Below are 16,942 nucleotides of genomic sequence, written 5' to 3'. Positions count from 1 at the left end.
CAGGAGGAAAATATTAGACCCCACTTTTTCTCTCCCCCCAAAAGAAACACCACCTCCCAGACGTATAGGAAGAGAAATAATCAAATGAAAATGAAAAATTGGAGGGGAGCAAAAACAAGAAGGCCATTGTTCCGGAGCTAACGATGGGCGAACTGAGAAACAGCAAAAGCTGCTTTATGATGGGGCTTCAAGTTTCCATGGGTTACACACAGCGGCACGTGTGCACTAGCGTACACAGGCACTCACACTTGTATATACGCACTGGTGCATGCAACTCTACACACACACACACACACACATAAAAAGAACAAAAACAAAACTGGAATAGCAATTATAACTACCCACAATGCACAAAAACAAAAAAAAGAAACTAGAAAGAATACTTGGGAAAATAAGTCCTTAAAAGCAAAGTCGGGTTTCTGAGGATTTCGGAGATGCAGATTCCGCTGAAGATCTTTTCTACACGTTTTCTAAACCAAACCATAAAAGCAAAATGATCTGTCTGTGAGATTAGCAATGCCAAAATTAATGAATGTAAAGCACTTTTTTGAGTAGAATGGTGTATTTCCACTTGTAATAAATGATTAACAGTAAATGTCTCATGCAGATTCCTATGAAGAGCATACACATGCTGTCATCAGATTAAGCACATGTCTGATTGCCAGTCACTTTTGAAACTCCAAATCCTTCCATAACTGGCTTTTATACAAATCTAACCTTTTTTCTATGTCACTCTCAACACCAGTTTACACAAAGTAACCGAAGCAAACCACCACCAGACAAACCAAGTCAACATATACAAAGTCTCACTATGAGCCAAACCAACTCAAATGTCTCAGTGACTCAGTGATAAAAAGAGTGCAAGACAGAGTGTGTGTGTGTGTGTGTGCGTGTGTGTGTGTGTGTTTATGAAAGAAGCTCTCCTCTCACACAGGTGACAAGGCCCTCGGTGTCCTCACCTCCCGTAATCAGCTCTCTGTTACCTGTCAAAGCCAACCGGCTGAAAAATTACCAACACAGCCAGCTCCATTTAGCACAATTAAATTATCACCGGTGTTACTGCACAGTGAACCCATCCATACGTTATTATGGGAGAGAGCGGGAGAGAGGAGAATAAAGAGAGAGGGAGAGAAAGACAGAGATCTTCAAAACACACACTCCTGGGTAGCGAGTGCACAGCATAAACGGAAATCAATCGAGAGCGGCTCATTCTCACTCACGCCTTGTACTTCCAAGAGGAGCCGGAGAGAGCGAGGAGCAGCTCGACTCGTCTGACATACCCAGACTGGCATGCGAATCCGGCAGGAACCGCTAGCGCTGCTTTGCAGTCCGCCCTCAGCTTTATTTATCATGGCTGGAATTTTTCTTTTTTCTCTAATGCAGCTCAAAGAAATCAGCAGCATTCCAACCCTTTTTTCCCTTGAAAATGATTTCTGATGGCAATAAATGGATAAGGGAAAAATACTTTTTTTTACTATTTATACTCGAATACTTTCCAGTCATTCATTGTTTGTCCACAGCCATTAAGTTGGAAAAAAACAGGCAACTTAAGTTTTAATGGACCGAAACTGAAGTGCGATAAGCAATTATGGATGATGATGCTGAAATAGGCCAAATGGTGGATGGAGAAATACCTCCGCTTTGAAAGAGCACCTCAAGAGTTGTCCAAATTAATTTGTTTAAATTGTTCCTCCATAAATGTTGACCTATACCCCCTCAAAAAGTCAACTTAATTATGACAGCGCTGCTTCATTTCTCTCCCTCTCTCTCGCGTACGTTTCTCAGTTAAATATCCGGCACTTTCGCGGAGCTCAGAAGAACACTTAAAAGGCTGCTTAAAGCAAGCAAATGAAGGCAGCCTCTTCCCAAAGTGCACTTCAGATATTGAGCAGACGGCAGAAAATTACTTCGCACAGTAAATTAAAAGAATTAGAAGAAATAATATCCTGTTGGAGGGTCTGACTGAATTTCACTTTAACTAACTTCCATTGCGGGGTGAGACCAGGAGCCTTGTTTCTGTCCTGTGTGTGTGTGTGTGTGTGTGTTTGTGTGTGTGTGTGTGTGTGTGTGTGTGTGTGTGAGAGAGAGAGAGAGAGAGTGAGCGAGAAAAAAAAGAGAGAGAGCAGGTAACAAATCAGTAAACACTCACAGACTGTCCTCCTCTACTTGCTCGGCAACTGGCCCTCTCTGCTGTCTTCCGGTCACCACTTCAGCGCTGGATGGCATTATAACTCCTCAAATCCGAAAAGTGCCCCCTCCCCCCCACACACACACTCCGGCGCGCACAGGCAGCTCAGTCGTCCCAGGCCCGCGTAACGCTCTCTCAGCACACATTCAAGGAAAGCGGAGCAAACACACACGCTTAACCGCACACTCGTGGAGCAGAAGAACCAGCAGAGTGGCCGCTAAGCTCCGCCACTCACACACAAGCTCTCTCTCTCGCCCCGCTGGAGGAGATTCAGAGACAAGAAAAGCTGCTTGTTGTTTTTTTTCTCTCTCTCTCTCTTTCACTTGCTCATTCTCTCTCTCTCTCTCTCCCTCTCTCTCTCTCTCTCTCTCTCTCTCTGAGCAAGTAGGAGAAGTCGGGGCCTTTTGGGGGATGCAGTTCCCAAAGTGCCTTCTGTCACTGCCACTGCAGTTAAGCAAACTTTACAGCCAGTCAAAGCCATCAAGCAGCACAGCCTATTAGCTGAGCAACAGTGGAGCTTTGTGGTTTGCCTTGCAGTTGACAGTAAGTTATGAGTCCTTTGTGAGCACAGGGGAAGGAAAACAGAGTTTGGAATTTGGCAGGAAAATATAATACAGAATTCTCCTGTCTATGGAACCTGAATTCTCTCTCTCTCTCTCTCTCTCTCTCTCCGTGTCTCTCTCTCTGTCACACACACACATACAGGCACGATTTCTTTTTTTGGGGAAACAATTAAGCATTGTTAGTGGACAGAAAAGCAACTCTGACAGATGAAATATAGCATGGGCCCCTTTTTGGAAAAACAGTAAACAAAGCAGTATTCAGGGACAGGCCTTTTCTGTCATTTATAAAGTTGTCTTCGAAACGCTGGACTTTCCTGAGAAAGAGCTGTGCGTCAACTAACCAAGTGTAAAATCTCCCACAGTCCACTATAAGGGTGGATGGAGTGCTTTTTTGTGTTTTGTTTTTGTTTTTGTTTTTTTGGTTGAGGGGGGTAGTTGGGCTTAAAACAACGTTGGTGGTATTTCACAGTCAGAAAGATCCCAAGTCTGTTTTTAATTGAGATACAATAAGCTTACAGAAGACAGAGGAGGGGAGAAAGAGCAGGAAAGAGGAAAAAGAAAAGGGGGCCCTGATAGAAAAGAGATAGAGGGGGAAAAATGAGAAGGAAAGGCCCAAAAAAACACAGGAACAATGGCTAATTATGAGGGAGTAATTTTGCGGTGACAGGAATGGCAAGAGAATTGGACAAAATGAATGGTGCTATGAAAAGAGTACGGTTCTTCTAGCCAGCGGCAGCAAGAACTGTGTGCCTACAGTCTTCAGCCTGGACCTCATGAGGTCATCATTGGCAGACAGTGCCCAGAAAAAAAGAAGAAGAAGAAGAAGAAAAAAAAAAACACTTGGGTTGGTACAACTGCCATTCGGACATCTGGAATGCCGGCGTACACTGGCCGGCTTTCTCCAGCAACTATTCCTCTAATTCCTTTCTCTTCCAAAAATAGGAGGCCTTCTCGCCAGGCTGCTCACCCAAATTGGAAAATTTGCAGCGTCTAATGCAAAGAAAAGCAGTTTTGTTCCCTTCCATTCTCATCTCATAAATGAGATTTCAGTGGGGGGAGAAAATTGAGGAAATTACCTTCAATGCTGCTTTGATTAAGCTGCTCTATTTTGGGGCTTTTGGGATGGACAACAGCTCATTAGTCACCACTAGCCCCATCCCTAATTCTTCTCTGGGCACTTTTTGTCTGTGCGTTTGTTCTTTTTTTTTTTTCCCTTTTCTTTACCCTCGTGTCTGCTGAGTTTCTCTTCCCAGGGTGACTGGGTCCACCCATAAAGGACAGTAGAATAACTGTAGTCCAGCAGGGACTTTTTCTATGACATAAGGTATGGAGAAGGCAGGGAAGAACAGAGGATGAGGAAAGATGGGAAAAAAGACCGGGGATGGGCGCAGAGAAGCCGCATTTCATGTGACACGTCAATCGGAAAATCAAAACAGGGGTAGTTCATTTGCTCCACCCAGATGAGGCCATGTTAAGAAGCCTGATGAATTGCAGGGTCAGTCAGGCCACACCTCGGCGATTTATGATTAAGCCTTATTATTTTGGGGGAAACTGACATTGATTGCTGACTTAAGGCGCAGAAACCAATTCAACAGCCCCTGTTGAATGGAGAGCATGGGCAACGGCGTGTGGCCAGGGTGACAGGTCAGACAGGAGGTCTGAATAAAAAACGCCCAACTAAACGAATGCGCTCGGCACCCTGGCCTGTTTGGAGGTGGTTAGAAGTTAGCTACATGATTGACAGGCTACACAAAAAAAGCGGGAAGGCTTTTGCGAGAGCAGGAGTTCTACCATTGATCTGTGTAATTGCCCTAAAATCTGCTTCAGCAAAGCCACGGACAGGGCCTGCGTTTTAGCAATGCTAAGATGGGGCCAGTTCACAGAGCAGCACCCAAAGAAAAAAGCCGTAAAAAGTGAAATGTGAAACACAGTGAAACACAGCTCTAATAAAACTAGGAGCTGACAGACATGGTTGAACAGAAAAAAAAAAACCTGAAGCGGATTCCGCTCCAGCCTGGAGAACAGGCACGTTACTGAATTAGCCGCTGACTGATACAGAAAATGTCTCGTCCGCTCACCATTTAACCAAGTATCTAACCACTCGCTCTCTTGCCTCCGCTAACTCACCCTGCTTCACGGCAACATGAAACGACACAGTAGCCTCTTAAAAATGCTCAAAACAAACAGGGAAAAAAAATCTCTGAGACTGCAGTCTGCAGATAAACAAACCCCAAAATGGTTAGTGAGCGGCTTCCTGTGCCAGTGATGGTGGCAAGGCGAACGCTTTCCTCACTGCTCGGTAACATGAGCTCTGCTGCAACCACAGGCAGTTAGTCGTCAGGAGTAGTCATGTTGACTAACGCGTTCATTTGTGACTCTCTGTCTTGCCCTCTTTCTTTTCTTTTTCCCCATTCGTTTTTTTTTCCCCTCTCCCCTTCTTTTCCTGGCAGACACAGACGCATGCGTCATGACAAGCTTTCGGAATGAAATCATTAACTAAATTGCTTTCTTTTAAAAAACCGCGAGTGTGTGACAGGGGTGGTGCGTATCTGTCTCTGGCTGCTGGCCACGGCGCTCTGGTTCCACGCGCAAGCCGGCTGCAGCCTCTGTTGTGGTTCTCCGCCACCGCAGCCTCCTGCTCCAAGCAGCCGGCACTCAGTTTGGGGGCTCGTCCGGGACCAATATGAAATGATCGGGTAATCTCAACCACACTCCCCTCATCTTCCTCACTCTGCCAAGAGCACAAAGAGCCCTTTGTGTGTGTCTGTATATATATATATATATGTTCAAGAATGGCTCTGCACATCACAATTGCTGAATCAATCAGGAACATACTAAATAAGTACATTTTAAGTCAGGGACTGAAGACATTCCGAAGAAGGCTTATTATTGAGGGGAGGGTGAAGAAGGTGGCAGTAACACTACTTCTGTTGGTCAGCTAGCACGCTCTCCACAAAGGGGACTTTAAGGCTGTGTAAGATTCACAACATTCAGCCTTAATAAATAGAAACCTTATTAACTAGTGTACTTCAGTGCTTAACCCTTTAAGGCTGACACAAAAAAGTGGTGATTCATGCCGTGTAATCTACTCCTTTTGCATTTATTTCATATGTAAAGAACATAATCTAACAGTTGTAAAAAAAACAGCTAATTTTTATTCAGTTAGTGTTACAAAATACGATTTTGAACAAGAAAACACATGAAGAGGAGTAAGTCACATGTCAGTCATTGCTCTAATTAAACAAATCAATGATAAAAAGGTAACAAGTGCACGCTGAATGAGTTCATCTCTCAAAAGAAGTGCATCCAACAAGTAAGGAAGCCTTGTGCATATTTTATACAGTGATAGAAAACAAAGTAACACACAGAAAGCTCCAGTCCTACATGCCGAAATCAATAAAATGATCTTACTGTTGCCAGCGGGGATGTGCATGCAGCGTAACTCCTCTAGCAGCAAACATAAGAAGCTTTTTTTGTTTTTGGGCCTAGTAGTGGGCTCATTGGGTTCATGTGGTTAACCTATAGATGGTGCCATTAACACGGGTGATAGCAAAAAGGCGTGGTATAGTTTGAACTGACAGCTGACAGCTCATCGAAACAAGCATAGAAATTTTGTTGAAAGTGTACATTCTAAAGTTTCAATCAATACCATATTTAAGTTCCTAGATAGATGAGATGCTTTTTTATGATTTAAAATTGATAAAGGTCTTATTGAGCATACAGCCAGAAGGATATTTCTATTATAAATTAAATCCTATACACTTTAGGCACATGCTTGTCATTTGCCCAGACTACAATCCGGTGATGCAGAATATAAACCATGAATGTACACGTTATTCCTTATGGAACTATGTAATTCGTCATGTAGTTATGTTTGTATTTTTATATAAAGCTCTTGTCTTCTAAGGGTTAAAGATAAAAGGGAAGGTAAGACGGAAAAAGGAAACAAAAAAAGCAAAAAAACAAGCAAAATACAAAAGTGTACACTGTAAAAAAGAAAAAAAGGAAAAAAAAATAATACAATGAACTTCCTCTGAGGAACTGACACCATCTCATTCCCCAGAGGTGAATAATACATTAAAGGAAGCCTATCGAATCTAGTCTTTGGTAACATTGTGTCTGTCTAGCTCAGGGAGGCTTAAATAAGCAAAGCAAACAGAGGGAAGGTAAATAGCTAGTGAAGGCCAGACAAATATTTGATAAGCGGATAGGGACTGGGGCAGCGCGGGAGTCCTCCCACAACCACACTTCCCTCCTCTCCTTTTCTCCCCATCCCTCTATCCCTCGCTTCACCTCTCCCTCTCCCTCTCCCGGCGCAAGGCAGCAGATGTGTCTTTCACAGCCTGTGGAGTGTGCAACCAATCTGCAAACAATAGCCAAGCACTGACAAAGGTCGCCTTTCGCAATACGCGTGTTATCAGAGAGCTAAAAAACACAACGACCACGCAGCTAGCCCATGCCCACCACACACTGTCCTCTGTCAGAGGGCACCTTGGTGTGTGTGTGTATGTGTGTGTGTGTGTTTTAAACATCCACTACAATGCGGCTCGAGCTCTCTTAATAGGCCAATTACACAAGTTTAAGCTCCTTCTTTGACCTCACATTAAGCCGGGAGTTGGTGTAAACAAGTGCAATCCTATTAACCTAATAATATACATGAAGCAGGCTAACAGTGGCCAGGGGCTAAAGCTGCTCACAGAGTCTTAACTACTGCAAGCCAGGCCTGTCATAGCCACAGAAAGTGGCACAGCCCCAGCCTAAGTTTCTTTCACTCAAACACACAAGGTCGCAAGTTAATCTCCGCTAGTTATTCAGTGCTCACCTGCCTAGAAAGCAGGACCAGCATCTGTGAGGAATCTGAAATCCTGCACTTGGAACGTATTAAGCAAAGTTTATGTTTATTACAGATGTCATTAGCTAATTAAAGGCTTAATGACCTTACCCAGACTCAATAAGGCTTACGGCCATTGTAAAATCAAAAGCAGCGTTTTTTTTTTGTTTTTTTTTTGAAACACTCAGTAAAAATTTCATCAGCACTCTTGATGAGCTCATTTCGTTTACTGACTTTGTGCTTCCTAACTGTTCTCCTTGTCATTCTGGAGCGAAAACAAACTTCGGAATTTATCTTTTATGAAGCCAACTTCTAAGTGTTTCCACTTGAAACCAAGCGCTATATTATTCATAAAGGTGCTGCCTTTTAAAGGCGACAAACAACGCGTTTTATGCAGCGATATGAAAGCGTAATGCCGACAGATGCTGGCTCAGTCGCGTTCTGGTGTCACCGCACCAACAAATGGAGACAGTTTAAGGGTAAATATTTAACAGCAAGTCATTTAGGCAGATACAATGCAAAGTGTGTGAGGTTGCGTGAGTCAGAAAACAGGCCCGCTAGGAGTCATTTCTAAAGATGCAATAAATAAACAAGATGCAGTCCACTGTATTACTGTTTGTGAGGCAGTGTGTGTGGGTGTGTGTTTTCCGGGGGTGATGTGCCGCTGCTTGAGGCGTACATGCATCGTGCATTTAAGGAGCTTTAAATCTTTTCTGAGGTAAGGGTCACCCCAGGGAGTTGAGATTCCCTGAGTGTGTGAATGCATGATTGTGTGCATGAGAAATAGAAGTGTGTGTGCGTGTGTGAGTGGGTCTTCGGGTGTTTCTAAAAACCCTGCGCACACGTCAGTGGCCGGGCAGTCCAGGAACAGGGCTGTGGGCTATAAATGGCTGCTACATGCTCGTTGCTAAAAATACATAGGGCTTCTCTCTAAGTAAATCCTGAATTAAACACAACAGGAGATCCTAACTCTGACTCAAACTATTTTTTGGCCCTTGGTTTCAACTGAAAGCAATACAGATGGCACCAATCTGATCTACATTGCTGAAATCAGGCTGATACCAGCAGAAAATCAGAGGTGAAAAAAAGAAAATCAGATTTTAACAAATCTAGCTTGAAAATTGTAGAACAACATAACATAAAAGTAAAGTAGGTCACGTGATATACGTTTATTGTATAATAGTATAATGTTAATAAGAAGAATGAGTAGCTAAGGAAGTAGTATGACAGAATTACCATTATTTTAAAGTCACGCTCCATTTGAGTCCAACTGAAAAGAATTCTGAATAAAACAGCTGTAGTTCTCCATAAGTCGTGTCGATAACTATGTATTTCTTCCTGCAGGGTAGTAGAATGCCTATATGGTCATTAAGGATGGGTGATATGACAATAATATCAACGCAATATTTTCTGGCACACAGACACAATGCACTGGTAGTGCCACATGTAAAAAATGACATAAAAACTCACATTACAACTAATTATGCTCTCTTTTTAATGAAGTTTGCAGATGGTCAGTGTCCTTTAAGCACAGACATTCCTGATATGCTCAGAAATGCACACTGTTTATCACAATAATCATAAAACTTCGTCATATTGCCTTATATTGGCCATTCATTAAAATGATCTATTTTAAGCTTAAGCAGCTTTCAAAGAAAAAAATACGGTACCGTTATCAGTATAAAAAAAAAAGTACCTAGAAAGCAGCAAAGTAAATGCACTTGAGCAAAAACAAGGGCAGAATCAGCGAAGTCGGTGAGTGACAGCCCAGGTAATCCAACACCCGCACTTTGCCGGACCCTTTACTCTGAGAGGGAGGCTTTATCGGGACAAGAGAGATCATCGCTTTAATCATTTTCGCAACTGCCTCTCTTTTTCTGTCTGGCTCCCCGGTAATCGTGTCTGTCACGTTATGAGCTCAAGAGTCAAGTGCAGGGTGTGATTGTGTGTGTGTACACACGCTCTTTAAAGACCCCGGTCTGTTTAACTGCATGGAACGTGAACAGGAGGGGTATGGTGTTTGTGTGAGTGTGCGTGCAAGGTTGAGGAGCTCAGAAGGGTAAGAAGTGCAGTGATTACCCATCAGAACTGTGGGCTTAGCGCTTAGCATGGACTGCGCAGTTCTAGAGCAGCCACATTAAGCTCTGTGGTCACAATTTCCTACCCCATTCTTCTTTCTCTTTTTCGTTCTCTGTTCCAGAAGTTCTCCCTCCCTCTCTCTCTCTCTCTCTCTCTCTCTCCGTGATTACGTCACATCGCGGGCCCCGTGAGGATGGTGGTCACGAGCGTCAGGGGAAAATACCTCATGTTGAGTAATCCATAAACACCCAGCAGCTCTGCCAACACACAGAGCTTCCACTAACTGCTCAAAACACGCTGGTCAGTGTGGGCAGCGCCTTCAAAAATGCTCCAGCCAAAGCCCTGGCCAGAGACTGAGAGTGGCAGCTGCAGCGGGGCCTGTCCCTCTACACACACACACACACCCACACACACACACAAACACTGCCACACAAACACAGAGCAAAACAAGGCCAATCATAATGGGACTGTGCGAGTCTTAATTGAGTTTCCCCCTTTTGAGCGCGCCATTATCTCAGGCTAATGACGTCCACTGGCCCCTCTCTCTCTCTTTACTCGAGTGGGTCTTGAGCGAGCCACTCGTTTTCCTACAGTCAGAGTTAATGCACTATGAACAGCTACACCCACAGTCATCAGCGATCTGCATATTCAATAACTTCCGTAATTACGTACGCAATTCATCAGATCCTATCTGATTGCGGAGAGGAAGAGAGTCAATGTGTGTGTGTGAGAGAGAGAGAGAGAGAGAGAGAGAGAGAGAGTCTGACTCCAGGAGGACACAAGTCTAATCACAAAACTAACATGATAATTGAAATCTAAATTGAAAGGCATGTGCGGCTGTGGCAAGACAGAGAGGGAGGGAGCTTTCGGCTTGACAGCATGCAAGGCTGCAAGCGAGAGCAAAAGAGAGAGAGAGAGAGACCCATGAAAGGTGATGACGGATGGACGGCGAGACGTACACAGAAAGAAAATAACAAGCTGGAAGACAAGTTTAAGGACCCGCGAGTCAGTCATTGTCCAGCAGAGCCACATGTGATGTCTTCATAATGTCATGAATCTTCAACAGAAACACAAACCTTCTAGAGTCTGCTCCCTCTGTTGGACCAAGGAGTGTAGTGTACACTGCGCAGAACTCCACTAAATACGTTATAGTTGCCACTTCTGCTTCTCCTCATTCTGAAATAATGGTTTCTGGAGAGTATTTAACAGCACAGGCTTGCTTTGGAATAAGAATCAGGCCTTTTTCATGCATTTGCCAATGCCTCATTTGACCCCAGTGACCCTTAATAATATTGACCTGATCCTCGTTTTCCAGAGACCGCTGGGTGAATGGTCGATATTGTGTTAATAGCAGTTGTTTTTTTTTCCTCCAATTACTGTTATTTCACACAGTGTATGGATGTGACAAGACCTCAGCTAACCTCAATGACCTGCTTGTTCTATTTATAATGCCCATCTATGGGAAGTTCAGCGTCAAATTAAGGCAAATATGAGAGGTTCAACTTTCTGTATGTATTTCATGTATTCTATGTGAAAAAAAAGGCATATTTCCTTAAATGGGGAAAGAAAGGTCCTTTGTGGAGTTTTCCTAGCACCTGTGTCAACCCTCAGCCCCAGAGGCCTGCTATTATGTTTGCTTAACCATATTTCTTTTCCTCTCCTAACATCCCTCTATCAAATTATAGATAATCTTATCAAAAATCTCCAACTCCATTCAAATCGGCAGCTGAGGAAGGAATCTGCCGGGTTTTTGAGGACAGTGGCCTGATGTTCCGGAGAAGTCCGCTCCTGACAAAACATGCCGCGGCACCGTGTCCGATGGCCCAAAGATTAACTCGGAGATAAAGCTGACGATGAAAATGAATCACTCATCTCTCTCCCTCCCAGCTCCATGTAGAGCGGCCTGCTTTACAATCTCTCCCATCTGCTGGATCTCATACTTAGCGATAATTAGTGATGCCAAATTCATTAACCCGAGCTGCCGTTACAGTGGCCCGCACCATAAATTAGCTTAATGTGAACAGACATATTCCAGTTGTAATAGGGGATATAAAAGGTGAGGGGAGCCACGCGGAAGCCGAGACTGTACATCATGAACATATTGTCCATGACAACGAATGATAATGGCTCCTGGTCTATTTGCACGTGAACAATGTTTTCTGAAAGGCATTGGGCCGTTTGAAAGAATAAAGCGCAAGATTACTAACTAAACCCACAGAAGAGCAAACGCTTAGTGAACACTTTGGATAACAGGCCTATCACCATAACCCTCTTGACTTCTTGCTGTTGAATTAGAGTTATCCCTCATTATAAGCGACCCTCGGTTTGTTGTTTTATCAAACATGATATGAATACATTCATATTCTGCCAAAATGCTAAACTAACACAAAAAGCCAGACTCTGGAATAATATTGGTTGTGGACTCGTACCTGTTTGTGTTGGACACTGCCGACAAAGGAAAGGAGTTGGGGGTATATAAGCAAGTAGGCAAATCTGCTTCACTCCTGGTTATCGGTGTCGGTGCATAAGGTGCCAAAAACCAAAGAAGAAGCATGGAAACCCATCTTCTCTCCCCTCTCTCTCTCCCTTCTCATCCCCAGTTCAGGGAGCTGGGATGGAAAACTCTGGAGCCTGTCCAAATAGCATCGGACAGCTCCATCTAACTGAAGGAATTATTTTTCCTCCAGATCTCTGGCATAAATCTAGTTTGTGTTTATGTAAAGTCAGTTAGGAACAAGTAGGTTTTGGCCATGTGGTGGCTCTTTTTTCTCTTGCTCACTGAACTGCATCACTACTCCTTTTCCTCCTTCTCACTTCTTCTTTCCTCCTTCTCTCCAGTGAACGTGAACAGGAGCCTAGCTGTATGTTCCATGTCGATGTGACAGCAATGTACAAATGGTAGGCCCAAAACAAACTGCTATTGTAAAAGAAGATGTCGACCTTTGCTGTCCTTGGATTATGCCGTGACCTCTGCGTCCCCCTCTATCCCCCAGCGGCCTTGCCTAACAACTCCCAGCAAAGAGCCTATTAGGCCAGGATTCCACTTTGTTGTTAAAAAGGGTCTTGTCCTTTCAGCTCTCTCCCTCTCGTTCTCTCCCGCTCTCCTATTTTTTTTTCAAGCCAAGGTGGTGGACGAACACAAGTCCATTGTTCCCCTCGCAGATGGAAGTTGGAGTTACTACGGCAACAGCGCTAATCCCCCTTTTTACCACCTTTCTTTATATTATTGGCTCATCAAGTGCCTACCTTTTAACTCAGGAGCTAGATGGAGCCAGTGGTGAAGCTCCCTCCTTCTAATTAGCTATGATTTGAGCTGCGCAGACGACATGATGAGCTAATCGAAAATTTGCAAAATAATGACGTACCAGGAACAAGTATTCCTTCTCCTGAGGCCCTGCACTAAGAATAACAAGAATGAGGCCATTATCGAGCAGCGGACATTAGATTGCTGCCCTGCCACCACAACAGAGAGCGTAATTGTTCCAGTGTTGTCCACACAATCAACAACCTATTGTTGACGACTTGAAAAATAAAGGCGCGGAGAATGGGTGCCATGATGATTGGTCCGCTCCGCCATGCGGGGCCCAAACTGAATTGTCTGACAGAGAAGGTCCTTGATAGACTGCTGCTTCTCTCAAAAGGGGTGTGGATGAAGACAACTGTCTGGCTTTCTGAGGGGGAAAAAAATGTCCCTTTTTCTTTTTGTTCTAGGCCCCCTCTCTCCCTCGCTTTCTCTCCCTCTCGCCGCTCAAATAACCACCGATCCGCATTAGCCCACCGCCATTCACGGCCTGAATGGGCTAGAGGCGTGTAGGCCTATCTTTTGGGCAGGAGGATGAGGTGGCCCCTGAGACAGAGCCAGGAGGATCTTGGCCAGTAGCCTTCGAACTGATCTAGAATCAGGGCTTTTCATGTTCAAACCGGCCTGGGTCACGCTATGTTAAAAAGTCAAAACTGATCCCCAAACAGCTTTTAACAGTGCGGGGTACTTAACGAGGACAGGATTAGCTTTGAAATAATCTAACCATTCACACCTTCAACTCAACTCTGCAAGCAAAACAGTGCAAGATCTTTTCCTTTTACTTTTCTGGAGAGAAAAAAAAAAAAAGCAGACGGCATGAGTGACGACAATAAACAAAATAAGTAACCATAGAGAATAATATCAATGAATCATGAGCATGAATAACTAACAAGTGGGAGTACAGACGTGCCGAAGTCCGATTAAATCACAACACATTAAAAACTTAGGAGACTGTAAGCTTCCAAATCTAGGTCGTTAATCGTACCAGTGTAAGAGCTGAGTGAAAACTGAGATCAGTGATGTGAATGCAGTTAATGATTTAAATCCATGGCTTTATATGCATCTTCATGTGTCTGCTACTCTGAGAACAGAAGTTTAATCTCGTTTCTTTTAAATATGCTTCTTTGTGAGGCTAAGCCAGGCCAGGAGGGGAAAAAAGAATGCTAAGTGGGCCCCCTTTGCCTAGTCAACCTTCAGTGGGCTTCATTTATCTTCATCTTGTTAGACTAAATTAATTAACAATCTCGCTGTTACACACTTTCTCCTTTCATTACATCAAATAATGGCAGGGATGGAGGAGGAGGTCCTCTCCTCTGGGATTAGGACTGTGGCTGCTAGAGACATCTCTCTCTCTCTTTCTCTCTTTCTCTCTCAGACACACAGACACACACACACACATATGCTCAAGCAGATCCTTTCTCTTTCAAATGCACGCACAAACAGTGCTGATCATTTAATTTTTAAGCACATAAGTGAGATACGCAGCAGGCTTTATTTGTAAGATGTAGTTACTAAGGAGTAATTCATCCAAGGAGAAAAACCAGCCTATCTTTGCCGTTAGATGTAACTGCTGCATGAATTTCGAGAGTTCAAAACAAATGAAAGATTTCTTTACTGTAGAAAGACAGTACAAAGAAACAGTAGTTATTCAGCTGATATTCAGGCACATACAGCTGAAATTCGCTTCTACTGCAGAATTCGCACTACTTTTTACTGCACCTCAACATGTTTATTCAAGATGAGTAAAAAAGCTGACACAGGCATTTTGAATTCAAGGCCCATCTTTGAGACTTAAGCACTAACGATGACAACTGTGTTGACTAAATATGACTTAGTAAATGAGTGATAAAGTGATAGAGCACGAAACATCCTGGTTAAAACAATTTCACACTAGATTGGAACGGAGGACTTGCAGAATTACTCAGAAGCTTATAACACATTTGCTTCTTAAAAAGAGGCAGTGAGGTAATATGTGAATAAACACCCACTGCATACTCCTTGACACTTGTTCTTACCGATCTACTGCCTCCTCTGGCCGAGCAAAAAGGCGAAACCAGAGTCAAAGCACGGCTTTAATCTCGCCCTGATTGTTGAGGCCCCTTTTCGTCCAATCCGCTCCTGCGTGTAATATCTTTATACTGCCGCTTCTCATTTAATTAAAACAGACACTGACAGAAGGATGCGGATTAAGGAGCTGTAATGATGCATTTACTCCAAATTAATCACACTTGTTCTTCACCGAGTAATGACTTTGGTGAAAAAAAGAACAAAGGAAGGGTTATTATGGAGGCTTTCTGTCGATGGGGAGATTGGTGGTTTAGCACATGTCTGGCTGAGTGTGCTCGAAGGGTGTGGAAGGATCGGTTATACATCAACGAGGTGACACTGTCCCCACCCCCCTCTACAAAAGCTAGTTACCCTTCCAACTCCTTTGGCCTTCAACAGGTGGCCTGAGTCAAAGGCAATCCCCCCCATTCTGCAGCATTAGAGAAAGAGGTTGGACAGATAAAGGCGTTGTGCTTACTATAATCCGAACTCCAGCAGTGATCTGACTGCCAAATGCTGACACAGGCCGAATGTTACGCAGCCCTGTGGACTTAAGAGTTTATACATGATGGTTACATCAAACGCCGTGGTTCCTCAAAAACACAACTTCTTAACTTTCATTTATTCTACATGCAGACTCCTGTCCGAGTTAATCCAATCAAAGTATGCCAATAAATACCTTGCATACAACAAATATAAATTTATACCTGAGCCTGAACATCTCTGCTGAGATTATACAATATGTCACTTGTCGGACATGCACAAGGGAGACCCCCGCGCTCATGACCCGGGCCTGCCCTAGGACAAAAGCTGTTGGCTTTTTGTGGCTGAGCCAAAGGGCTCGGAGCCAGCGTCACCTGTGAAGCTCTCTCAGGGTAAGTGGGTCAAGCCAAACCAGAGCAGTAGTCTTCAAAAGGCTCATAAAGCAGTCACTTTCACTTCTCCAAATGACAAACTGTTCACTGCTGCACTGCCTGCTATTGAGACTAATCACCTCTCCATATGCCGGTCTATAGAGGATTAGCACACGCTGAAATAAGAGGCAAGTCAAGAATGATAACTAAGACACAATACAAACGCCAACACCAAAAGGAAGCTGAATATTGAATTTGTTACGAGAAAAACGTCTGGCTATTCTTCAAGGAAAAAAGCAATCATTACTTAAAAAGAAACTATTTTCTTACGATACAGGGATCAATTGCCTTTCAGATGTAAAAAAAAAAAAGTCCTCAAAAATCAAGTCGCATTCATTGCAGCATAACGTTTTTACTTTTGTCTGGATTCCAGTAGATTGGGAAGAGAGCAGAGGAAAAAAATGCTGTTAATTTAATCAAATAAATGACCTTTTGAAAAAGGAATCAAAGGGGATTCATTAGCTTTAGTAAAGTTTGGCTGACAACAGCTTTGAAAGGCAGATGCTGCTACTGCTTTTAATGAGAGATCGCTAATTAGGGTTGCTACTAGCAATTCAAGAGCGAGGAAGGTGCATGGCACAAACAGCCCAATGGCTAACACACTCGCTGTTATTTACTTCCTCTGTGTAATGACAAGCACAAATTCTTAATTAGAATCACAGGAAGGTGGGAAGAGGAGGGGGCAGCAACCTGACTGGTTTTGATTTTGCGGTTATAGCACAAACATACAACAGGAAATGGTCAAAGTCGTAGACTGAGCGCCACCCCGGCTGACCTGACCTAACGGCGAGGTAGTGAGGGGAGAGGGATGAGGGGCTGGGAGCCGAGGGGCGGGATAGTGTGACAGACACGTGCATGCAGTATGTGGAGTGAAACACGTCTTTCACTCTGTGACTGAATTAGGGGTGGTACACACTGTGAGAAAGGGGACATGCTTTCAGTTTGACTGGCTCTGAAGCAGCACTGTGAGCATGCCGGGGGTCACAAAGAGAGTCTAAACTAACACTTACACAAGCATGA

General features: G+C 43.8%; 1 protein-coding gene across 6 annotated transcripts in view; it reads right to left on the bottom strand.

Annotated features, from left to right (window-relative positions):
* Positions 1-16,942, bottom strand: part of sox6 (SRY-box transcription factor 6) — a 163,359-nt gene that overhangs the window by 112,039 nt on the left and 34,378 nt on the right. Inside the window, exon 5 of one of the 6 annotated variants that reach the window (XM_036587020.1) lies at positions 2,150-5,482. The exons of 4 other annotated variants lie outside the window; for them this stretch is intronic. In XM_036587020.1, the coding sequence (XP_036442913.1) occupies positions 2,150-2,226 (77 nt within the window). In that variant the 5' untranslated portion in view covers positions 2,227-5,482. Of the gene's footprint in view, positions 1-1,220; positions 2,110-2,149; positions 5,483-16,942 lie in introns of those variants that run through there. One more of the 6 variants, XM_036587025.1, reaches the window with a different exon arrangement.

Source organism: Colossoma macropomum, unplaced genomic scaffold (genome assembly GCF_904425465.1).
Source record: "Colossoma macropomum unplaced genomic scaffold, Colossoma_macropomum, whole genome shotgun sequence".
Lineage (NCBI taxonomy): Eukaryota > Metazoa > Chordata > Actinopteri > Characiformes > Serrasalmidae > Colossoma > Colossoma macropomum.
Note: the sequence above shows the minus strand (reverse complement) of the source record. Positions and strands in the feature narration are given on the sequence as shown.